The 24,749-nt window shown below is 45.9% G+C and overlaps 2 protein-coding genes across 2 annotated transcripts in view; one reads left to right on the plus strand and one right to left on the minus strand.

Annotated features, from left to right (window-relative positions):
* PIGB (phosphatidylinositol glycan anchor biosynthesis class B) overlaps positions 1-11,109 on the plus strand; it is a 28,336-nt gene extending 17,227 nt beyond the window's left edge. The window contains exons 8-13 of the mRNA XM_061560409.1: positions 2,059-2,110; positions 3,088-3,290; positions 4,606-4,670; positions 4,877-5,114; positions 5,584-5,761; positions 7,271-11,109. Of these exons, the coding sequence (XP_061416393.1) occupies positions 2,059-2,110; positions 3,088-3,290; positions 4,606-4,670; positions 4,877-5,114; positions 5,584-5,761; positions 7,271-7,405 (871 nt within the window). The 3' untranslated portion in view covers positions 7,406-11,109. The remainder of the gene's footprint in view (positions 1-2,058; positions 2,111-3,087; positions 3,291-4,605; positions 4,671-4,876; positions 5,115-5,583; positions 5,762-7,270) is intronic.
* Positions 11,108-18,533, minus strand: LOC133347792 (toll-like receptor 7). The gene is made up of 3 exons (XM_061560408.1): positions 18,400-18,533; positions 17,866-18,205; positions 11,108-15,590 (listed from the first exon to the last, which is right to left on the minus strand). The coding sequence occupies exons 2-3, from the start codon at positions 18,163-18,165 to the stop codon at positions 12,639-12,641; spliced, it is 3,252 nt and encodes a 1,083-aa protein (XP_061416392.1). The 5' UTR covers positions 18,166-18,205; positions 18,400-18,533; the 3' UTR covers positions 11,108-12,638.
* Positions 18,534-24,749: the final 6,216 nt, after the last annotated feature.

Raw genomic sequence — 24,749 nt, forward strand, 5'->3', positions numbered from 1 at the left:
CTGGAGGTAGTGCTGGGTGGTCTAGAGGTAGTGCTGGGTGGTCTAGAGGTAGTGCTGGGTGGTCTAGAGGTAGTGCTGGGTGGTCTAGAGGTAGTGCTGGGTGGTCTGGAGGTAGTGCTGGGTGGTCTGGAGGTAGTGCTGGGTGGTCTGGAGGTAGTGCTGGGTGGTCTGGAGGTAGCGCTGGGTGGTCTGGAGGTAGTGCTGGGTGGTCTAGAGGTAGTGCTGGGTGGTCTAGAGGTAGTGCTGGGTGGTCTAGAGGTAGTGCTGGGTGGTCTGGAGGTAGTGCTGGGTGGTCTGGAGGTAGTGCTGGGTGGTCTAGAGGTAGTGCTGGGTGGTCTGGAGGTAGTGCTGGGTGGTCTGGAGGTAGTGCTGGGTGATCTGGAGGTAGTGCTGGGTGGTCTGGAGGTAGCGCTGGGTGGTCTGGAGGTAGTGCTGGGTGGTCTAGAGGTAGTGCTGGGTGGTCTGGAGGTAGCGCTGGGTGGTCTAGAGGTAGTGCTGAGTGGTCTGGAGGTAGTGCTGGGTGGTCTAGAGGTAGTGCTGGGTGGTCTGGAGGTAGTGCTGGGTGGTCTGGAGGTAGCGCTGGGTGGTCTAGAGGTAGTGCTGGGTGGTCTGGAGGTAGTGCTGAGTGGTCTAGAGGTAGTGCTGGGTGGTGTAGAGGTAGTGCTGGGTGGTCTAGAGGTAGTGCTGGGTGGTCTAGAGGTAGTGCTGGGTGGTCTGGAGGTAGTGCTGGGTGGTCTAGAGGTAGTGCTGGGTGGTTTAGAGGTAGTGCTGGGTGGTCTAGAGGTAGTGCTGGGTGGTCTGGAGGTAGCGCTGGGTGGTCTAGAGGTAGTGCTGGGTGGTCTGGAGGTAGTGCTGGGTGGTCTGGAGGTTGCGCTGGGTGGTCTGGAGGTAGTGCTGGGTGGTCTTGAGGTAGTGCTGGGTGGTCTGGAGGTAGTGCTGGGTGGTCTAGAGGTAGTGCTGGGTGGTCTAGAGGTAGTGCTGGGTGGTCTAGAGTTAGTGCTGGGTGGTCTAGAGGTAGTGCTGGGTGGTCTAGAGGTAGTGCTGGGTGGTCTGGAGGTAGTGCTGGGTGGTCTAGAGGTAGTGCTGGGTGGTCTGGAGGTAGTGCTGGGTGGTCTAGAGTTAGTGCTGGGTGGTCTAGAGGTAGTGCTGGGTGGTCTGGAGGTAGTGCTGGGTGGTCTGGAGGTAGTGCTGGGTGGTCTAGAGGTAGTGCTGGGTGGTCTGGAGGTAGTGCTGGGTGGTCTAGAGGTAGTGCTGGGTGGTCTGGAGGTAGTGCTGGGTGGTCTAGAGTTAGTGCTGGGTTGTCTAGAGGTAGTGCTGGGTGGTCTAGAGGTAGTGCTGGGTGGTCTGGAGGTAGTGCTGGGTGGTCTAGAGGTAGTGCTGGGTGGTCTGGAAGTAGTGCTGGGTGGTCTAGAGGTAGTGCTGGGTGGTATGGAGGTAGTGCTGGGTGGTCTAGAGGTAGTGCTGGGTGGTCTGGAGGTAGCGCTGGGTGGTCTGGAGGTAGTGTTGGGTGGTCTAGAGGTAGTGCTGGGTGGTCTGGAGTTAGCGCTGGGTGGTCTGGAGGTAGTGCTGGGTGGTCTGGAGGTAGTGCTGAGTGGTCTGGAGATAGCGCTGGGTGGTCTGGAGGTAGCGCTGGGTGGTCTGGAGGTAGCGCTGGGTGGTCTAGAGGTAGCGCTGGGTGGTCTGGAGGTAGCGCTGGGTGGTCTAGAGGTAGCGCTGGGTGGTCTAGAGGTAGTGCTGGGTGGTCTAGAGGTAGCGCTGGGTGGTCTAGAGGTAGTGCTGGGAGGCATGTGTGCCTGCACGTTCTTACGTGTGTATATATAGCATGTGTGTATGTGCCAAAGAAGTCCACGTGTGTTCTAGTGTGTCAGTTATTCATCCTGGAGGAACCCCTGAGAGGGGGGGTTCAGTCTTGCTCTGCCAGATGGAGTTTGACCAAAAGTGCACCTGGCCTGGCACAGGTGCTGTGGTGACATCATCATCACTTCGTGGCAAATGACAGGTATTGGTTGTTCATTCTTGTTTGTGCACTCTCTGCATTTGTATGTGTGTTACCCGCAGCCTTGCAGGCCTCACTGCATCACTGCTCATTGACCGGATGTGCTACGGGGAGGTGAGTGTGTTCACTGCTTAATGACACTCACAACCATAACCAACGGGTAACCCCCACTTACACCCACCTTGCTTGGGTGGCTGGATGACTCAGGGGGATCATAATGGCCTTTATTGAGACATTGAGCAAACCTCTGAGATTTGGAGGTTAGTTGAGCCCTTGGGCTGTGAGTGCGTCTCTACCTCGAGGCTGATAGGTATTTAACAATTTATAATTAGGCTAATGGAACAAGCAAGGCAGAATGAGACAGATATTACTAATAACAGTACAAATGAGACGAAAATATTTGTAATCTTCAACGCATGCAATGCGTTGCATTGAAGATTGTTACATGCTTACATACTCCTGGCCATAATGGCCATATTGGACGCAATGAGCCATTACCGCAAATATCCTAGAAATCTCTGGCACCCACCCATGAAATTACACCGTGCTTTGATCTGTGGCAAGTGGACCGTTTTATCACAGTCACAATTGAAATACGTTGTTTAATCTGCTTTACACTTCGGATGTATGTGAACTACAATGCATTACCATCATGTGTTGGGTGAGGGAAGAATATTGAAGAAGATACATTAATTGAAGTGATTATCGTTTAATGAGGGGTTGTGTGCCTGGAGTTGTGTAATGGGTGTCGTGTAACTGGGGTGGGGTGAGGTACCAATGGTGTAAATGCTTACCCCGAGCTCTCATACTCTGATGGTGCATTGTCTTTGAGTTGTGCGCCTTTTGGCGTCATCTGGTGCAACCCATGTGAGACTAGGCTCTAACGAAAGCTGTCTCGGGTGTGGACCAATCAACTTCAAGGACAGTGCATACATTATGAGAGTTATGTTTTTTGTTTGCATTATGACTGCAGGTATTGTGGTCTGTGTAAACATGACTCTTTGTAAAAAAGGTGTCAGTTTTTTTTACGAGGAGTTATGTTTACATAGACCACAATATCTGCAGTCATAATGCAAACACTCTGCTCGCAGTGGGTGTGCGTGCAGCTGCGCTTTTTCTTGGCGAATGCGGCCCGGGACATCGGCTCATTCTACGGGAGCCACCCGTGGCACTGGTACCTGAGCCAGGGCCTCCCGGCTGTGCTGGGGCCGCTGCTGCCGCTGGCGATTGCCGGGTGGCGACACGCGCCGCTCGCCATGCGTGGAGCTGTGCTGGTCACCCTGCTGACGTACAGGCGAGTGTGCGTGCGGTCTCGGACTTGTGGCTCACGCAGATGATGTACCAGTTAACAAAGGAAGTGCAGAGAGGAATCGAGAGCCTGATATCGGGTAACGCACCGGGTAGAGGTGAGCTCCCAGCAAACTGCTGACGGAGGATGGCAATTGTGTTCAGGTTGCCTTACATGACATCATTGCAACACGCCATCATTATTTCTAGATTTGAAGCTTTCGTGACTGCAAGGATTCATACTCTTAGGTTTTTTGGGTAAAGTCGCGTAGATAAAAAAATTTAAATTAATAAAAGTAAAATAAAACAAATAAAAAAATTCACGACGTTTCGGAGACGGAGTATATAGCCATCATTATTCTTGACTATCATTCTAAAATCGCTTCTTGCGACACATCCTACACAAGTTTCCTTACTGTTCAGAAAAGATAGCATGATGTGTTTAACCGGAGTATCTTATCTATTCCATGTGCTCGTCTTCATGTATTTTAACATGATTTCACACGTGCTCCTCTCCATGCTTATTTGCGCACACTTTCCATTGTCTTCGTCAATGTCCATGTTTCTGATACATTTGTCAAAGCAGGTGATGTGCATTCATAAAATAAACACTTCCGATAACAAATGCCTGTTGGAAAGCATAAAAATACTCACAGAGATAAGATATTGGCACTCAAAATGTATTGTTACAGAAAGGATACTCCATCTAAGCTGGACCAAAAGAGTGACCAATGAAGACGTTAAAGAGGGTTGCACGTAGAAGAAGACCTGATGCATGCACTGATGAGAGGGAAACTGGCACTATTTGGACACGTATGTAGGATGGACAACAACAGGAAAATTAAAAATGTGTTCATCTTCTTGGTTCTTTCGGTAAAGTCACGTAGGACGGCTGCTTGTGTTGTAGCCGAAACGTCGTGAGAATTATTATGTTTTATTTTGATTATTTTATTATTTCCCTTCTACGTGACTTTACCTAAAGAACCAAAAGATGAATCCCTGCAGTCACGAAAGCTTTAAATCTAAAAAAAGTGTTGTTCGGAAAAATGGAAGGAACCGGAGAGAGAGGAAGACCTAACAGAGAATGACTTGACGAGAGAAGAGGTTGGTGCCAGAAAGATGCACACTACTTGAGCATATTGGCACAAGACAGTGGAAACAATGTGCTTTGGACACCTAGGGGCTACCTGCCCATGGATCGTGATGATGATGATGATGATGCATGATTTGTCTTGGTTGCCAAGGCCTTGGTTGGAGCTTGGAAGACTGCAAGTATGAATGTGTGTAAATATATTTGTTGTGTGCATATCTGGGCCTCGCAGCCTCCTGAGTCACAAGGAGTTTCGCTTCATCTACCCCGTGCTACCTTTCTGCCTCATCATGTGTGGTGAGAGGAATGTCAAGCACACAATAAATGTGAACAATGAGCATGCTTGGTAGAATATGGGTAATCATCAGCATGCCGTTATTGAATTTTTTAACAATGTTTGCGGATAATTTTGCTTAGAACTCGCACCCCATGCCGCTCGCTGCCATGCCGCCCCTCGTACCGCTTCTCTGCTGTCCCACGCCCCCTTCCCTGTATCACCCCAGGCCACAGTCTGCGACGCCTGTGGTGTCCGGGAGCCGCGTGGGGGCTGCTCCTCGCTGCCCGACGTGGCCTGGCGCTGGTGTTGCTGCTGTCGAGCCTGATGGGCGGCCTCTACCTGGGCCTGGTGCACCAGCGTGGCACACTTGACGTGATGGGTGACGTGCGAGCCCTGTGTGGGCCTTCTGAGGCTCAGCGCTCTGTGTGGTTCCTCACGCCGTGCCACAGCACGCCGCTGTACAGGTGCAGCCAGACAGCACGGCCAGAGACCGGCATGTTTACCTAGAACAGACGACTTGCACAGAAAACTCATAACACATAGGCACTATAGAATAGAAAGCCAGACAACTGTGAACACATACACACACAACCAGGAATGCATAAACACATGACCCACAAAGACAGAAACCTGGAACACATAGACAACTTAAAACATACAGAAACAAAACTCAAAACACAAAGTCATACAACCCAGAACACAAATATATAAGCTCAGAAAGTATGGACTGTTGAGACAGATAACCCAAGACACACAGACACAACAAACATGAAACCTAAACCTCGAACACATCGAGAATCCAGAACACACACACAGATAATATGGAACACAACCTGGAACATTACAAAGAAATGCATACAAGACAGAATTCCCAAGAATCCCTTTCTTCACTCTCCATCCTCTATTTCTCCCTCACCCCACGTGCCCTCACAGCCACGTGCACTGCCGGTTGGACCTGCGCATCCTGGAGTGTCCGCCAGACCTTGACGGGAACCCTGACTACCGGGAAGAGGTGGAGGAGTTTTATCGTGAGCCTGTCCAGTGGCTGCGAGCTGAGTTCTCTGTGAGAGGTGAACCTTCCCACGTGGTGCTGTTCAACGTCCTCGAGCCTGTGAGTGACTTCCTTGGTGAAACACGGGGGGTGGGGGGGCTGGGGCCACGTGTGTGTGCTTCCTTGTGATGAGAGAGCAGAGCCTCTGTTGAAAACTGATTTGATTTGATTGGCTTTGTCAGGTGGTTGAGGGTTATGGTAAAAACCAATTACATACCTACATGAACCCAAAGCAGATAATTATGAATTACATGTGTGTGTATCTGTGTGTATGGGGAGCAATAGTGTCGCGGTTAGCACGCTGCGCTATGAACCCGACGACACGGGTTCGATTCCAGCTCACGGCCAACACCAGTGACGATTATCTGAACCGGTCCCGGGCCTTCCCTAGGTCGACTCAGCCTCAAATGAGTACCTGGTGCGGTGTGTAAACATTGCCACTAGGGAGACAAAGGCGGTCGGGCGTGGTGCTGGCCACCCACCCCCTCATGTACCGTTCCGGCCTTCATAGGTGCTCGCTAACAGCACTTGCCCCTACAGTCTGTTAAGGCTATATGGGGGATCTTTGTATCTTTGTGTGACTGTACCAGAGGAATTTCCCCCTTGATGCATTCAGGCTAGCCTGCCTTCGATCCATCCTGGGTTTAACCAAACTGGATTGTGTGAGGAGCTCACAGATCTTGAAAGATTTTGACAGTACTCTCAGTGACCTCTGGCAGGTGAAGCTGCATTGGCTGGGCATGTAGCCCCGATGCTCAGTCACCGCATGGCCAAGCAGCTTCTGTTTGTCCTGATAGAGGAAACTAAACGGACATGGGCGAGAGGAGAGATGGGCTGTGGTCAGGTGGATTTGGAGCTGATAGGACTTGCCAATGACTGGTACCATCAGTGTTCAAATCGGCTCCTGTGAAAGATGGACCAGATTGGTATGTTGCCCTCCAATAACAACAAAGAGCAAAGGAGTGGCGCTCAGACAATGAGTTAAGGACCAGGCGACCAAAATACGGCAAATTAGCGTTGAGGAGCCGAGGTGGTGCATCTGTCAGTATTCTCAAGTTAACCATAAAAACTTGGGTTTGTCCTATGACCTGCCAGCGAGCCTTCAACAATTCATGTGGCCTTAAAGAACACCTCACCTGAACAAGCGCTGTGGTGATGTCACCATCTATAATTATTGGTAAATGGCAACTTTTTGTGTGTATTCAGGTATGTGGAGTGTATGTGCGTATATTTGTGTGTGTGTTTGAATGTATGTTTAGGTGTATATATGAATATACCTACAATACAACTTCCTGAAGCCATAATTTGGAGTATGCCGGAAGACAAAACGTAATAAAGAAAAACCTTTTTAAAACGTTTATTAAATGTCTTAGGACTTAATTAAGTGTTAATGCAATAAAAATGTCTTAATTATGTATATTTTCAGTATTCTGGACATTCCCCGTAACCAGACAATATATTTCACAACATGGTGTCATGTATTACCACGATCATAGTTCTGTGTTGTAACTGAAACACTGTCCCTGTCCTCCCTCCCTCCCTCCCTCCCTCCCTTTGTTCCTCATTCAGGTTGTGGAAAAGTTCTTGGCCGAGCGAGGTTTCGTCAGAACAGCCTCTCACTTCCATACACACTTCCCTGAAGGGCGGCTCGGCAGCCACATCGGCTTGTTCGAGCGACAAAATGTGAGCCAGATTGCCGGCTGACTTCTTGCCAAGCTCGTTCACGCCCAATGCTCTTGATGACAGGCCAGAGGTCGCAACCGGATACCCGTACCCTACTCGATACCCGGCTACCCGTACCCGGCTGGGTACGGGTACGGGTAGCCGTTTGCGACCCTGGTGCGGCCGGGTACGGGTACGGGTAGTCCGTGAGTCACTGGTGAGTAACCGTTTGTCACTCATTTCGGGTAGGGTACGGGTACGGGTAGGGAACGGGTACCCGTACCCGGCCGGGTACAGGTACGGGTACCCATTTGCGACCCTGGTGCGGCCGGGTACGGGTACGGGTAAGGAATCAAAACCCGTGTGCGACCTCTGTGACAGGCATGGGGGAGGAGAGGCTGAGATGAAATGAGAGACGAGGCAAAAGTTGATGAGATGAGAAGACATTGGATGGAAGATGAATGGAGAGATGAGAGAACATACTCGATAGGGATAAGGTTTTAAACAATCAACGTGGTTGATTGCTTCTGAACGTTTTAAATCATTGCCTTATACTTCTCATGCAGGCAACACTTGTTTATCCAGAGTATTGGGAGGAGGGGTGGCTTGGATAAAACAAAAACTCGGATAAATGACGTTTATGATTTACCTATGGTGATGAAAATGAAGGTGATGTCTGTTTTAAGTGAGTTTTTAAAGCTATTGCTTTACTTTACAACATGTCTGTGGTCACATCGACACTAGGGCACTTACCCCCGGTAAGTGAGGAGCAGCTAATAAATAAACCAGCATGTGTGTAGAAACATTTAAATGTATTGTCTCAAACACGGTTCATTCGCGAGATGGATGTGCCCGCAAATAATTGAGAGTTCACTATAGCTTGCACCTCGGTTATGTTATAGATTTGTGTTTAAAAAACAATCCATTGAAAAGTGTTAACTCGTATGCTTAATTTTTTGTCTTTCTCTTGTGGAAATTATTGTTTATAAAAACTTGAGAGGAAATCAAATGAAACGTGACATTCCAAGATACACCATGTCATCTACCTTGAGTACAGTTATTTGCTATTCGTGTTGAGGAAAGCGTCACTGAGTCTTCGTATGCTCCGGCAAGTTGTTTTTCATGTCGGAACAGTCTAGAACAGGGGTCGGGAACCTTTTTGACTGGGAGAGCCATGAAAGCCAAATATTTCTAAATATCTTTCATTGAGAGCCATATAGTATTTTTAACGTATAATTAATTAAATATGTCTTACTTTTAATGCGACTTCTGGTCACGGGACCCGTGACCCGTGAAATTTATCTTCAAAACTAATTTCTATTTACTTTAAAATGACACAGTATTATTAAGCAATATCGCAAGTATTTTAAAATCAGTTCCAAACTGTTTTTTTTTTATTTTATTTTAATTTTTTTCAACTCAAAATTGTCTGGGAGCCATATGCCGTCACCGGAAGAGCCATATATGGCTCGCGAACCATATATGGCTCGCGAGCCATAGGTTCCCGACCGCTGGTCTAGAAGGTTTTTTGGACTTTGAATTTCCACTATTGGTACTTTTATGTTTTTCCCTCCCACCAATTATTTACATTGTACTGTTAACATCATGTCCTGAGATGGACAAGCCTTTCAGGAATTTCACAGAGAAGTGCATCATTCATCAGAGAAAAGCTATGGAAGCAATTTTCTTCCCCAGGATTTCTCCTGGCCTTTGTCACCTTTCACACATCACGGTGCCACGCGCTGCCTCGTTTCATTCTGCTTTCACTCCCCGTACTCTGTACTTCCCAAAACGAGGGAGAACACTTTTACTGAGGCAACAACAGAATTTGGGGCGAATATGAAATTGTTTTGCAACAAATTAAGTGAGTCCACAGTGTCAGCACTGCCAGTGGCCCTGTATTCCGATCACGTGGATATTCCAGCTCGAGGCCTACAGCCGACTTAAGCGTATAATGAGTCAACCCTCAGTGATTCAATGAATTGTCACACAATTGTATTTATTGATTTTTATTACAGTTGTAGCTGTAGTATTAGCATACAATTTTCATAAATCGATAATTACATGCACTCTTTAATACATGTACTGTAAGTGTAGAAATACATTTAAACCGTTTAATCAACGCATCATTGCGTGCCTTTTTGGCTCCGTGACATAAAGCAGTCTTGCGACAATTTTCTGAGGATTCCGAACAAAGATGAAACTGTACATCACAGCTGTGAGCTGCAACCACATCTCCTGTGATCGTCGTTATGTTTCCGCCTGGACAATGTTGAGATATGCTTGCCGACACTATGTGTGGTTGGCCTTGCAATCACAAAATAACTTTTGCATTCTGTGCCTTTTGGCTTGTGTGTGGTATACATGATAACATCATGTCCAATGCAATAATAATACAGTACTTGATAATTGTTTTTTTACCCTTCTATCTGGCAACAAACTGACACCTTTTTACAAGGAGTCGTGTTTGCATAGACCACAATACCTGCCTTCATAATGCAAACAAAAAAACACAACTCTGGTCATGTGCACTGTCCTTGAAGTTGATTGGTCCACACACGAGACAGCTTTCCTTAGAGCCTAGTCTCACATGGGTTGGACCAGATGCCCCCGATAAAGGACAGTGCACATGATCAGAGTTGTGTTTTTTTTGCATTATGACTGCAGGTATTGTGGTCTATGCAAACATGACTCCTTGTAAAAAGGTGTCATTTGTTGCCAGATAGAAGGGTAAAAAAACAATTATATTTTTACTGGCAAATGAGGTTCCAATGGCGTAAATACAGTACTTGTTTAATGAAGTGTATAATTACAAGCCTCCTCGCGCACGCGGTACGATTCGATGATATCACAATTTGTTGGTTCGCGATTGAAATCAACAATAAGTTATTGTCATATTTCAGTCTCGTTTATATAGCTTCTTGAGTATTTTTGTGCGACTTTGTTTGCTCTGTGATCCTAAATGCAACATGTGATTTGCACAATGCATACGTTGTAAATGATCGATTCTCACAACTCATTGCTTAATATCACGAGTTTTGATCATTTTATTTTATTGATACATCATTACACGCATATTATGAAATGTTGACGATGATACAACTCTTAATTGCTTATACCATTCCCAAATGTATTCCCAAGAAGAACGCTGGAAAAAAAAAGTGCATTCTACAAAAACATAAATGTTGACGTATTGGCGGTACACCGGTGCAGCGTAACACACCGGTCCTCATGAAAGTCTAAAAATCTAAATTTTAATCACCAACTTTGTTTATTATTCTTTAATCGACATATGTTTGACGCGATTCGAAGGTTTATTAAGTCTACTCAGTCTACTGAGACTTGATTTGGGCCTATTGAATCAGGGAACCGTCTGACCAAGTTTTGGGCACGGGTCAAATCTGCCGTTTGGAACACAGTGGCAATCGTCATCAGGTAGGGGGGTCCCTGGCAACAGACTGAAGCTTCATGTTCAGCTCCTCAAAAGATTCGTCTTCTGATTGCTTCGACATCGCGAGAACTGATTTTGACGCACCCCGCAAGATTTTCTGACCAGGGTTGCGAATCGCAGAAATCTAATAATTGTTGCTGCAAAAAATTTGCTTTTCTTTATACTGCGCACCGGTGTACCGCCAATACGTTCATTTACACTTCATAGGATACGCACGCAGTACTAAAGTGCTGCGTGATAGATCGTAGCATAATAAGCCTCGGCGGGCTGCAAAGTCAGCGAGTCTTACCAGGGGTGCCACGTGCCATTTGTTTCGAATAGCTCGGCTTAACAAATAATGTGGGTAAAAAAAAAGTGCACAAAGAAGCGAGAAGAGATGCACACTTGGAATTATGTATGGTTACGAAAGAAGCTCAACATACATACGAAAGAGGAACACGTGGAGGAGATGACATGCGCATGTGAACGGGCATGATCTTAAACTATTAAGAAAAGTAAATGGGCTTGAACACCACCACCCCATGGCTAGAAGGGATGATGACCGATGGTCAAGAATAATTATGGAGTAGCAGCCAGGGAACAATGTGTCTCGCCGGACGTTGTCTACCAAGGAGATGGAGATAATAATCCATGTAGCAAGTGCTACATGGATTATTAGAGTGCATAATTGTGAGAGTTGGCGGAGGCTTGGGAAGATCTTAATCAAGAAAAAAAAAACATCGTTATATGCAAGGTGTATCCGTGTCAAGTAATTATATAAGTATGTTCTTTGGTTCTTTCGGTAAAGTCACGTATAAAGATAAAATAATAAATTAAATAATAGCATACGACGTTTCTAAGCCTGCGTACTTTACTACGCGTCTCTTCGTACTCATTGACATGTAAATTGTTTCTCTAACCCCTCCCTCTCTCTGCCTCCGCCCCCCTCTGTCTATTTAAGGCCACCCCACAGAGAGGATCACCCCTCTCTGTACCTGTGTTGCTCTCTCTATGTATCTTGGTGATATCTGTCTGCTTATATGTCTGTCTGTGGTTTTCTGGTTAAATTTGGTGTCGCTATTTCATTATACCTGATGATGATTGCTTGTGTCGCAATCGAAACGTCGTATGCTATTATTTAATTTATTATTATACGTGACTTTACCAAAAGAACCAAAGAATAATTCCTGCAGTCACGAAAGCTCCAACATTAAGATTATATAAGTATGTTTTATTTATATATCCTATTGCTCTTTGCATGTTAGTCAATCTGGCCCTCAACGCAAATTATTTGGACACAATTAGCTTAAAAAATCCTCTTGGCCAGGTGACGACAACCTGCGGCTACAGAGCCACAGGGGATGGGTCACTAGGGAATGTCTTGGTGACAACAAAATGTACAGTCAAACCATATTGTTAAATAATAACTAAGGAGGGAAAAAAACGAAATAGACCGTTTATTTCATCACCTATTTACGTCACAATGTGTTTGTAATCTGCTGTATACCTGCTATGTTTGTGTATTTGTACAAGTAGGTCTGCGTTTAATGTGGCTTTCAAACTATTTTGGTCAAATAAAAAATATCTCTTCTTATTTGCAAGGTTGCCAACCTCTGCTCTAGACCGAAGGGATTGATCTATAGGACTGGTCAATAGATCCAAAAGGATTGGCCTACAGCTTAAACATGATCTGGAATGATCTATAGGACAAATCCTACTATAATACTGTACATTATAGGACCTAGAGGACATGTCTCCCCTAGACAAGGTCTTAAAGGGTTAATCTACAATAATGAAATATCTCTCGGACTGGTATAGTGACTCTTCTTCACCTCTAGCACTAATTTACAGGACTAGACTACAACCATCGGGCAGTTCCCGCCCATCTGCATCACTGTCATGTTGTCGTCGTCGTCGCTTGGCAGCCTGTGCGGCTGATTTGCTGGGCCCGGCCAAGGCATCCCGCAGGCCCTGCCAGAATATCTTTTGAGCGTGGGGGTTGGTCGGCCAGCGCAGAATGGAGCCGGGGCTCAGTCGCTGTCGGAGACGCATATACCGTGAGCGTGTAAAGGACGGGCGCATCCTCTCCAGCATCACGAGGATCACCATATCCACCTTCTCATCCAGCAGCCTCTGATGTGACATGAGGAAGGCCTCACGGAACCGACCCGACGCCGCAAAAGATCGTGTAAGGACAAACACAGTTCTCCTGCTGGCGTGCACGCTTGCCACCAAGTTGTCAGCCACGCTCATCCCAGGTACCCAGTCCCGGTCCTCTAAACACAAACGGAAAGTGCATTGGGCCCCGTATGGGCCAGCCTCCTCCATGTGGACACGCATTTCTTGTAGGACCCACTCGCACACGTCCATGTCGCTCGAGTCGTATGCCACAAAGGCATCATAGCCGCACTCAAGCTTGCGATAGTCCTGGCCATTGGAGCCACTGCCACCATTAGGGTGACCACGGCAGCATCGTGCGGCGTAAAAACGCGCGGTGTACGCAACGTCCCATCGGTAGCGTGCCCACACAAAGGACGAGCCCATCAGCAATAATATGATCGTATTGTAGAGCAGGAACAGTCCCAGCATGAGTCCAATGAACTCGCACTCCATGAAGTCCAGGGTGACCAGGACACTCTTGTGACGGTGCCCATCGGGCCGGTCACACAGGAGCCCCGTGGCGACATGTGGGATGTTCACATCAGTGCTATTGATCCACTGTGCCAGCCAGATGTTCTCACAGGTACAGAGAAACGGGTTCCCTTCCAGCATCAGCGTTTGCAAGTGGTCAAGGGCATCTCTGGGGAAATCATCACGATGAGCTCCAGCAATTTTATTGTATGAAACATCCAGGATAGCAAGGCTTGGGGCATGCAGCAAGAAGTACCTGCTGATTGTGGTCAGATGGTTGTGGCTTATGGACAGCTTGGTAATGGAGATATTGAAGTCTAGCAGAGAAATTGGTAGTGCATCAAGGTGATTGTGGTCTAGCGACAGCACGCTGAGGTTGGCCATGTACCGTAGTTCATCCCACGGGAAATTGTTCAGATGGTTGTGGCTTGCGATCAACTCCTGAATGTTCCTCAAGTGGAGGAGGACACTGCCGTTTGGGATGGAATTTAGGTTGTTATAGGATATGTTGAGCACTTTTATATGTGTCAGGTTCTCGAACACGTTGTAGTTGTTCTCATTGCCATCTTCCCATAGTACATTCAGGTTGTTTCCGTCGAAGTAGAGATCGGTGAGGGTGTGGCTGCGAATTATTCTCGTGGGCCCCAGGCTCTTGATCCCATTCCAGCCAAGGTTAAGCTTCCGTAGTGATGTCATGTTGGAGATGAAATTTATATTGTGCACGATGCCATCCATGGAGAAGTAGTGTCTGTTGTAGCTCAGGTCCAGTACCTCGAGGCTCTTTAGTTCAGTCAGAGCACTCGAGTGGAAGAGGTCCAGGCGGTTGAAGGAGAGGTCGAGGTACTTCAGGTTGGGGAGGTTGACAAATTCCGATCCATTAAGAGTCTGCCCAATGGCGTTGGTGCTTAAATTTAGGCAGTGCACATCCTCAGCGCCTTTGAACTGCATTGGGTTGATGAAGAAGATGTTATTGACACTGAGGTCCAGTAACTTCCCATATGACTTGCACTCCTCGTACTTTGCTGAGGTAATGGAATGGGTTCTATCATCTAAAATGATTCTCTCAATTCCCGGGACCTGTTGGGACTCGTCTAACCCGAATTTAAGGCCCTCCCCTCGCTTCTCCACAGGTGGCGAGATCTGGTTCTGCGAGAGGAAGATGCTGCTGAGCCCACTCATTGTTTTGAAGATGGCAAGGTCCAGGTGATTTATGAAGTTAATGCCCAAGTCAAGTGAAGTGAGGTGTGACAGGTTGTGGAGGACATCGATCTGAGAGTCCTCAAGGCGCTCAAACACGTAGCCCTTGATCATCAGCTTCTTGAGTGAGGTGAGTGCCGCAAAGTGCGATGACAGATTCAGCTCCTTGAAGTAATGGCCTGGCTCATAGTTAAAAGACAGGTCCAGCACCTCCAGTCGCTTCAGGTGGAGCAGGAAGGAGCCCTCGGCCAGTGCTTTTGCAAGATAGTTGAGAGAGAGGTCAAGGTGAGTGAGATGGGGGTTATTCTTGAACATCTGGCTAGGAATGCTCCTCAGTGACACAGAGCGCAGGTTCAGGCTGCGAAGTTCAGTTACATTAAAGAAAGCATCGTGGGTGATGTTGAGGGGTCCATTATCTGGACACGGGTGGCACGGGTAAGGGGCATTGTAGCAGCGGGGGCAGTTCATGCTGAGGTCCAGCAAGCGCAGGGAGGAGAGGTCGCTCAGATGCTTCTGCTCGAAGGTGCGCAGCTGGTTCCCGCTCAAGTCCAGTAGCGTCAGAGCGGCAGGCAGTCCAGTCGGGGGGTTGCTGACATTGTTGCTGGGCAGGTGCAGCTCGGACAGGTTGAAAGCACTGAAGGCACCTGGCTCCACACCGAATGCCCGGCCACATGGGTTGTGCACAAAGCAGTTGTACCCCAGGTGAAGGATGCTAAGCGCTGAATGGTACTCAAAGTCAGAGGCGAAGACCTGGGAAATGCGGTTGAACTGTAAGTTCAGGGTGTGAAGGCTCCGTGGAAGTTCCGATGGAACCCGGGAGAAGCTATTGCCACCAAGGTTGAGTGAAGAGAGGTTGAGTGAGGAGAGTGCAGCCGCACCAAGTGTGAAGTTACCGTTGTCGCACGGGCAGTTTGGGGAGGTCACACTCGAAGGGCAGTTTCCACTCAGGTCAAGGTCCCGGAGAGTGTCCTGGGTGGGTGTGGGAGGTAGGGGGTGGGGGTCACTTAAGATTACAGTAGGTGATGATGATGATTGGAGAAATTATTATGATACAGTAATGAGGATTGGTCCAATGCTGATGTTTGCTGTGATAATCATTTTAACACGTAGGCTTTCGCGACCAATATCATCCATAATCCATAATAGAGGTGTTTGGGTTAGATCGCGTAAATATATAAATGTGTCGTTAAAACCCACCACCACCCGACACAGCCAACTAGTAAGGGTTGTCACGTAGACAAAACGTGCCAATTCGTCACTAGTACAGCACACCGGTGTGTTGGAGAGCCAAGCCACAACATTTACCATCTGAGTACGACGTTTTGCTAGTAATTACAACTAGCTTCATCAGGCGACAGCCAGATTTGTGGAGAAGTCCGCCTGTTTCGTTCTTATATCGAGGCGTAGATGTCTTGACCACGCAGCTGTGCCCTTGCACAATGCTGGGGGTGGGGGGGGTATTACTTGGGCAAGGTACATTATGAATGTGCATTATGCCAGCCCTTTGAACTTGTGGAAGTGAATCATCAAATAATACATTATTTAAATGCATGCCTACAGAGGGCAGCGTACTTTAATAGGGATTACCGTTGGTAGGGCTATTTAAATAAACACAATAGACTGGAAGGACAAGTTCAAAGGGCTCGCATAATGCACATGCATGATGTATCTTGCCTCAGTAATACCACATTGTGCAAGGGCACAGCTGCGTGGTCAAGACATCTACGCCTCTATAAAAGGAACGAAGCAGGTGGACTTCTCCACAAATCTGGCTGTCGCCTGATGAAGCTAGTTGTAATTACTGGCGAAACGTCGTACTCAGATTGTAAATGTTGTGGCTTGGCTCTCCAACACACCGGTTAGTGCTGTGCTAGTGACGAATTGGCATGTTCTGTTTACGTGACAACCCTTACTCGTTGGCTGTGTCGGGTGGTGGCGGGTTTTAGCGCGATCTAACCCAAAAACATCTTATGGATCATTATTAAGATGGTACTTACAGTGCTGCTGCTATTCATTCAGACAATGATTCCCATACTCGTAGTTGTGCCACTGCTTCTGTTGTCTTGCTGCTGGTAAATATGGTGAGACTGGTGCTTCCAGTACTGCTGATGATTGTGATGACAATGATGATATAGCTGCTGAAGATCATGTTCCTTCTCACGATTAAGATTTCAATTTAAATCTTTCGTGACTGCAGGGATTCATCTTCTTGGTTTTTTCGGTAAAGTCACGTAGAAGGGAAGTAATAAAATAATAAAAATAAAACATAATAAAATAATTCTCACCACGTTTCGGCTACAACGCAAGCAGCCGTCTTCAGGTGCTTGCGTTGTAGCCGAAACGTCGTGAGAATAATTTTATTATGTTTTATTTTTATTATTTTATTACCGAAAAAACCAAGAAGATGATTAAGATTGTTTATTTAGTCATGGTGTTGCAAGACCAATGGATGATGAAAAAAATAGTTAAACAATATATAATTGTATATAAAAATAATTTCGAACGAAAGTAGATCTATAAATTTTAAATCGATCGAATCACAGTCTCAGAGTGAATTTTCTGGACATGAAGCCGAATAGTAAATTTGACTGGCTGCAACTGAGGACCTGTTTCTTCGTTCTTTCTCATTTATCATATGGTATTCACTTTCAAAAGAAAAACAAGGCATTAATTCTAGATTTGAAGCTTTCGTGACTGCAAGGATTCATATTCTTAGGTTTGTTCGGTAAAGTCACGTAGGTAAAACATACAAAATAATAAAAATAAAATAAAAATCACGACGTTTCGTAAATTTACTTGATACAGCTGTCGGGCTGTGACGGTTCCACCTGAAGACGGAAGCTTGTGTTGCCTCCGAAACGTCGTGATTTTTATTTAATTTTACTTTTATTAATTTTTATGTTTTACCTACGTGACTTTACCGAAAAAAACCTAAGAATATAAAAAACAAGGCATCTCAAAATTATACCGGATCAACGGAAAACTCCATATCCTATCAGTGATACCAATTTTTTTTTTATATGAGCGTTATTTGTTGAATACTGAAATTCACCACTTTTTCTATTTTATTGTATGCCAATCAAGACGTGTACTACCGTACATGACAATACTGTACAGATCCCTCATTGGAAAGACAATGTCTAATTCAGACATGAGGAAGGCTTATGAAAAAATTATGTAATGCTTCTGCTAACTATGACAATGTGTGCTCTGTTGCTCCTGATGGCGATGACAAAATTGGTACCTGGAAATGGATGAAATCGTTCCGCTGCACACCACAGATGTTGTTGTTGCTCAGGTTCAACTGCGTGACGTGTTTTGGGATCCCAAACGGGACATGGGTCAGACCCAGGCCGGAGCAGTCGACCGTGATGGCCCCGGTCTCTTTAACGACGTCCACTTCGCAGGGCAGGGTCCTTGGCCACGAGCGGTCACCTCCACGGGTCTGCGTTGGGATGGGAGCCATCCCACGTGGCAGGAGAAGCAGGTGGAGCAGGAGGAGGGATGGGGCGGTGTGGAGTTTCGTGAAGGTTGAGTAAGGCATCGTCGTGGTTGTTTCGGACTCTTGTGGGTCTGGGGTGGACCTTGGGCAGGAATTAGGAGAAATACTGATCAACAGCAGCAACATTAACAGCATCAGAGTGATTGTTCACAGCAGCAGCAGCAAGCAGCGTCATATAAATCAGTATTGTACAACGTGCATTCATATGACGAGGCTCATGCTTTGCACAGTAACAACCATAGTAACCTTCCCACCAAGCAGTGCAGCTATACCAACCTTGGAGGAATTATGGTGGTAATGATGGAGATGTACTTGCGCTACTACTGATGTCTCTGCGAATGGTAGTGATGGTGTTCATTGCGGTGATCTTGATGACGATGTAGCGTATTATTGGCACCCACCTTGCGCCGACTTTCCGAAAGTGACTGGTAGAGGAACTGGGTTTTAGAAGGTCGCATGGAATGATGGTGACGTTAGGGCATGAGGGGCGGAGTTAGATCAGGGCAGGGTGAAGTGATGGTTTTAGTGCGGAAGGCAGGGGATACATGCAAGTGAAATGTGATTTCTAGATGGTATGGGGACCAAAGAGCGGTGATCAGAAGGAGGCTTCAGGAAACAGATAAGGGGAAGTAAATAGTTTTACTTTGGGTGCGAAAATGTGTGGTTTATTATCAGCGCAACGCATATTTTTTGCTGAGAACCTTTGGTAATCCTGGCGCTAAATTGTGTTGTAAAAATGCTCAACTTAAATTCAATCTAGCAAGGAAACTTGGTGTTATGAACATTCTACTGAAGTTAAACATAGTGGCATAAAAGCTGGACATAATGGCACCACATAATTAACTACAACTTTGTCGCAGCAAATAGTGAATCATCAGTAAGTTGACAGTCAAACAAAGTAGCTTATTAATTATTGTCTCTCAATTTCAGTTCAATTACAAATATGTCGTCTTAAGATTTTTAGAGTTATAAATTTTGGATTGAGAGGAATCGGTCCACATGCTATTACAGTTCAGATGATACATGTTTTGTATCAGACGGGACAAGGGTTCTCTCGTTTGAGACACGGGGTTCTGTATCGGATGAGATGAGGGTTCTATGTCATTCAGGTTGCTGTAGTTGGTGGTTTAAAGTTGATATAGAAGTCTGTGTATTATTGTTCAAATCAGTACGTATTTTGGTTTTTCTCAACTCCATTAAAGGTTGAGCCATCGGTAAAAAAAATCCTAAATTCCATGTTTGGAGCCGGTCTATCCATAGGACTTAGTAAACCTGTACATTGTATACCAAATCATGGCATTTTTATTCAACTCAAAACTTGAATTCAACGTGTTGCAGTTGAATAATTACTTTGGTGTGCAGTAATTGTGTTTATTTTCAAATGGCCACTTTTGCATCCCACCCCCTTGCAATTGAGATGTGAACCTCAAAGAAGTATCTTGTTTTAAGAGCTCTAGATTGTTAAGAATAGCACAGTCTCCAACCAAGCAGGTACCCTTGAGTTTTAGGAATAAGGGCCGGATTTATAGTGGTTTCTGGAAATCACCGAATATTCCAGGTTTGAGTAAACATTTTATTTTGCTGTCCTAAAATGTATAGAGCCCACGGTTGGTGGCAACACGTGTTTTGTGGGTTTTGCCTCTTCCTCATTTTGTTTTTAACATGTTCTAACTCCGCACTCACGCACACACACACAGCCACACACACACGTACGCAGCCACATAGACCGACATAAACTGAACAGATTCCAATAACACACGCAGACAGTAACAATGAGGACCACCATTCGCCACTGAGTGGTGGTGACTTCACCAAGGCGCTTGTACCAGGCTAGGTGCATTTATATTAGCACGGTTGGCTAGTACGGCCCGAGAGAAGTTCAACATTCAAGCTCCTTGAAGTTTCGATGGCTCGCTCACTGCTGGTAGGTTACGGGACAGACTTTGGTGCTATGGGTTGACTGCCCGAGATGACTAATAGATGCACACACACACGACTCATATGAGTCACATACAAATACCCCCTGTTAGCGAGCACCTATGAAGGCCGGAAAGGCACACGAGGGAATGGGTGGCCAGCACCGCCTTTGTCTTCCTAGTGGCAACATACAGCTATGCACACACATATTTCCATACAGCAACACATACAAAACATTTATACCATACACTCTTTTAGAAATGAGGGGTAACTGCTGTTAGCGAGCACATATTAAATCCATCTAGGTACACGAGGGAATGGTGTGGTCAGAACCACGATACCCAGTCAGTGCTGATGTCAACACACCACACTGGGTGATCATCTATCACTCGACCCTCTTCACCGTGGCCAGGAATCGAACTCAAGTCTCTGAGTTCGTATGGCGCAATGCGCAAACCATCAAAAATTCCCAACACATATACACAAGACAAAGATAAAGGTCCCCCGCATAGCCTGAACACACCTTTGGGGCAAGTGCATTTAGCGAGCATCTTTAAAGGCTGGCACGGCGCACGAAGGCGTGTGTGGCAACACCACGCCCGGCCGCCTTTGTCTTCCCAGTAACAATATTGACACACCGCACCAGGTACTCAATTGAGTCCACCTCGGGGAGGCCAATGACCGGTTCCGATAATCGTCACCGGTGTTGGCCGTGAGCAGGAATCAAACTCGGGTGGCCAAGTTCGTAGCGCAGTGCGCTAACCGATGCGCCACCGCTCCCCACATAAACCCACAAACACACAGAATCCCACACCGCAACACACGCAAGGGCACACACACCGAAGACCACCACCATTCGCACCCTTAAGGGCAGCTGACGTGCCCACGCCCCCTCGTGCCAGGCTAGGTGCACTTGAGTCGCGGTGTGAATTGGATTTCATAATACAGATTTTTTTTTTGGGTTAGATCGCGTAAATAAATATATAAAGGTGTCGTTAAACCCGCCACCGCCTGACACAGCCAATGAGTAAGGTTTGTCACGTTAACAGAACGTGCCAATTTGTATTGCCTGATGAAGCTAGTTGCACCTGGGGGGGGGGGGGGGTCAGACATTTGTGACGATGTGTGACGAGGGGGGGGGGGGGTGTTTGAGAAATGTGACGTCACATTAAAATGCGCAACTTTAAATAAATATAGACAACAAGTTCTACTTAATTAAATAGACTTTTTCATAAATGATTTCTCCTACAACATCAGAGTGCAGCGCCACATTAAATACGCACTACAATGACAATAGTTTAAAGCGATTTGAAGCATGTTTAATTTTGGGGGGGGGGGGGCAGAGCTTTGTGACGTCATATATTACTTTTTGTGACGCCGTGTGACGAGGGGGGGGGGGTCAAAATCGTCCAAAATCGCGTGACGTCATTTATGGACGGCCCCTAAATAAGAAATATTGTACATTTGCATGTAACACTAAACAAAATACTGTATCGTAAATAAAACATAAAATAAAGAAACATACATAGAAAATGCTCAGTTTTAATTTTCACGTACCTTCAGTCCTAATGCTGGCTTGCTTGTCGAAGAGGGCGCAATGAGTCCCCACAATTACACACACACAGGGCATGTGCGCACAAAGACAAAGATCCCCCCCCCCCGTATAGCCTTAACAGACTGTTGGGGCAAGTGCTGTTAACAAGCACCTATGAAGGCCGACACGGCACACGAGGGGAAGGGTGACCAACACCACGCCCGGCCGCTTTTGTCTCCCCAGTGGTGATGTTCACACATCACACCAGGTACTCATTTGAGGCTGAGTCGACGTAGGGGAGGCCCATGACCGGTTCAGATAATTTTCACTTGTTTTGGCCGTGAGCGGGTATCGAACTTGGGTCGCCGGGTTGGTAGCGCAGCGCTCTCATCATTGCACTACCACTCCTCACACGCACACGGGGGACACGCGTGTACGCACGCTCACTCAACTCCTTGAGCAGCGAGGTTGACTTATTATATCTCAAATTTTGATTCAAATCTTTCGTGACTGCAGGGATTCATAGTCTTGGTTCTTTCGGTAAAGTCACGTAGAAGGGAAGTAATAAAGTAATAAAAATATTAAACAATAAAAAAATATCACGACGTTTCGACTGCAACACAAGCAATCATCATGATATATTTCTAATTATTTTATTATTTCCCTTCTACGTGGCTTTACCGAAAGAACCAAGAATATTATTATATCTCATGGAGGATCACTCCGCTGAGCAAAATAGCTCAGTTTGCAAGTTCAGTTTTCATTTGAAGTCAATGTAAAATATATAATTCGTAAGTGCAGGTGTTCGTAGTCGAAGGTGGAGTTCATTTCTACTTTGACCCATGGACTATACATCCCTGCATTATTCAGTTCACCAAATCTAAAAATCTCCCTCATAGTTGTATCTCAAGGCGTTGTACAAAGGGTGGATGCTCAGACTTCCTGCACGTTGGGTGGTGCTCACCTACATTGGTGGTCCTGTCAGCGGTGTAGTTCAACATTCCTACGCCTGGTCTATCCATAGGACCACTACTGATATTCATTTTATCGACGGCAGTGAGGCTGAAGATAAATTGACCAACTGGGATTGCACTCGTAACCTTCCGATTATTATTGCCATGGATTGCGGTGTAAACAACCGCAGTACAGATAGGATACAACTCGGCAGAGGTTGTAAGTGGTAATTGAGTATAAACCGCATCACTGCCATATCACTTGTGTGTTTTTGGTTGCTTATACTGCATCAATAACCCGAGGGCCTCACCACTTGCGATGGGATTTAGCTTCACCCTGAATGATGGGGAATGTAAATCGGTGAATAACGCAAGACTGAAAGCAATTTAGACATTCAGGCCCGATAAAGCCATTAAACTAAAGGGTTGTAATTTCTTTGGGACTCAATTAAAAAAAATGGTTTACAGATCGTTCTAATTATAAGCAAAGGCAAGATTTAATTTGTGCCAAATTTCAGTTTTCGAGCCCTTTTGTAACAATCATAATGCATATCAGTCACTCGCTCGCGACTGTCGCTGTTAAATGTATTACGTGTTTCTGTGAATGCATGCAAAGTGAAAGCGTGTGCTTAATCAGACAAGCATTGGGGCATTGCTCACGTCCATTGGTGGCCATGAGTCTGTGGTGGAAACTCAACGTTACAGTCGTGGGGTCCAGTCCATCAACAGGATAACCAGTCAACTTCCCATGAAGTTGTACAGGCAATCCTCGGTTAATGCGCTTTTATGGTAGACCATTTTGGAAGAACGCGCGCTTTGTATTTAGACCTTTTATTGACATGCGTCATCCGCAACATGACATACACCACCCGAGCCTGGCGCCGCGACCCAATGGTGTTGCCAGCAGTCCGTGCGGCACGAACAGGACCCTGCGGGGTGGGCTGGTAGGAATAATACTTAGTACCGGTACAGGGATATCGACCGGGTATAGAGGAGTTAAAGAAAAAATTACTGTATTCTAGTGTAACGTTAATTAAAAGTGTTTGTTTTGACAAGAAACGCTGTGAGATTTAAAGACTCGTAGTCTTTCATTTCCAACACCACCCTCAACACCACCCCTCCCACGGACGGACGGACGGACGGACACATTAATCTATTGGTGGTCTGGTCCACTTCGTTCCTACCAGTATAAACGCTTAATATACCTTGCCACGCAAAGGCCTAAGGCTGTATACGAGGCGCTAACGGACTAGGCCTCAGTAACTTTAAAGTGACTAATACAGTTTATAAACTACTGATTATAGCGCGCGCCTGTCGTTAAAATGTAACTCTTACACGCGGCTACTCGCGTTAATGTTAAAAGTGCAATTTATTTTTTATAAACAAATTAAAATAAACGCTTAATATACCTTGCCACGCAAAGGCCTAAGGCTGTATACGAGGCGCTAACGGACTAGGCCTCAGTAACTTAAAAGTGACAAATAAAGTTAATAAACCACTCATTATAGTGCGCGCGTCTCGTTAAAATGTAACTCTTACACGCGGCTACTCACGTTAATGTTAAAAGTGCAATTAACTTTTTATAAACATTAAAATAAACGCTTAATATACCTTGCCACGCAAAGGCCTAAGGCTGTATACGAGGCGCTAACGGACTAGGCCTCAGTAACTTAAAAGTGACAAATAAAGTTAATAAACCACTCATTATAGTGCGCGCGTCTCGTTAAAATGTAACTCTTACACGCAGCTACTCACGTTAATGTTAAAAGTGCAATTAACTTTTTATAAACATTAAAATAAACGCTTAATATACCTTGCCACGCAAAGGCCTAAGGCTGTATACGAGGCGCTGAATGACTAGGCCTCAGTAACTTTAAAGTGACTAATACAGTTTATAAACTACTGATTATAGCGCGCGCCTGTCGTTAAAATGTAACTCTTACACGCGGCTACTCACGTTAATGTTAAAAGTGCAATTTATTTTTTATAAACATATTAAAATAAACGCTTAATATACCTTGCCACGCAAAAGCCTAAGGCTGTATACGAGGCGCTTACGGACTAGGCCTCAGTAACTTTAAAGTGACTAATACAGTTTATAAACTACTGATTATAGCGCGCGCCTGTCGTTAAAATGTAACTCTTACACGCGGCTACTCGCGTTAATGTTAAAAGTGCAATTTATTTTGTATAAACAAATTAAAATAAACGCTTAATATACC

The sequence above is a fragment of the Lethenteron reissneri genome, chromosome 26 (genome assembly GCF_015708825.2).
Source record: "Lethenteron reissneri isolate LAM-NWPU_2019-01 chromosome 26, ASM1570882v1, whole genome shotgun sequence".
In the NCBI taxonomy this organism is placed as follows: domain Eukaryota; kingdom Metazoa; phylum Chordata; class Hyperoartia; order Petromyzontiformes; family Petromyzontidae; genus Lethenteron; species Lethenteron reissneri.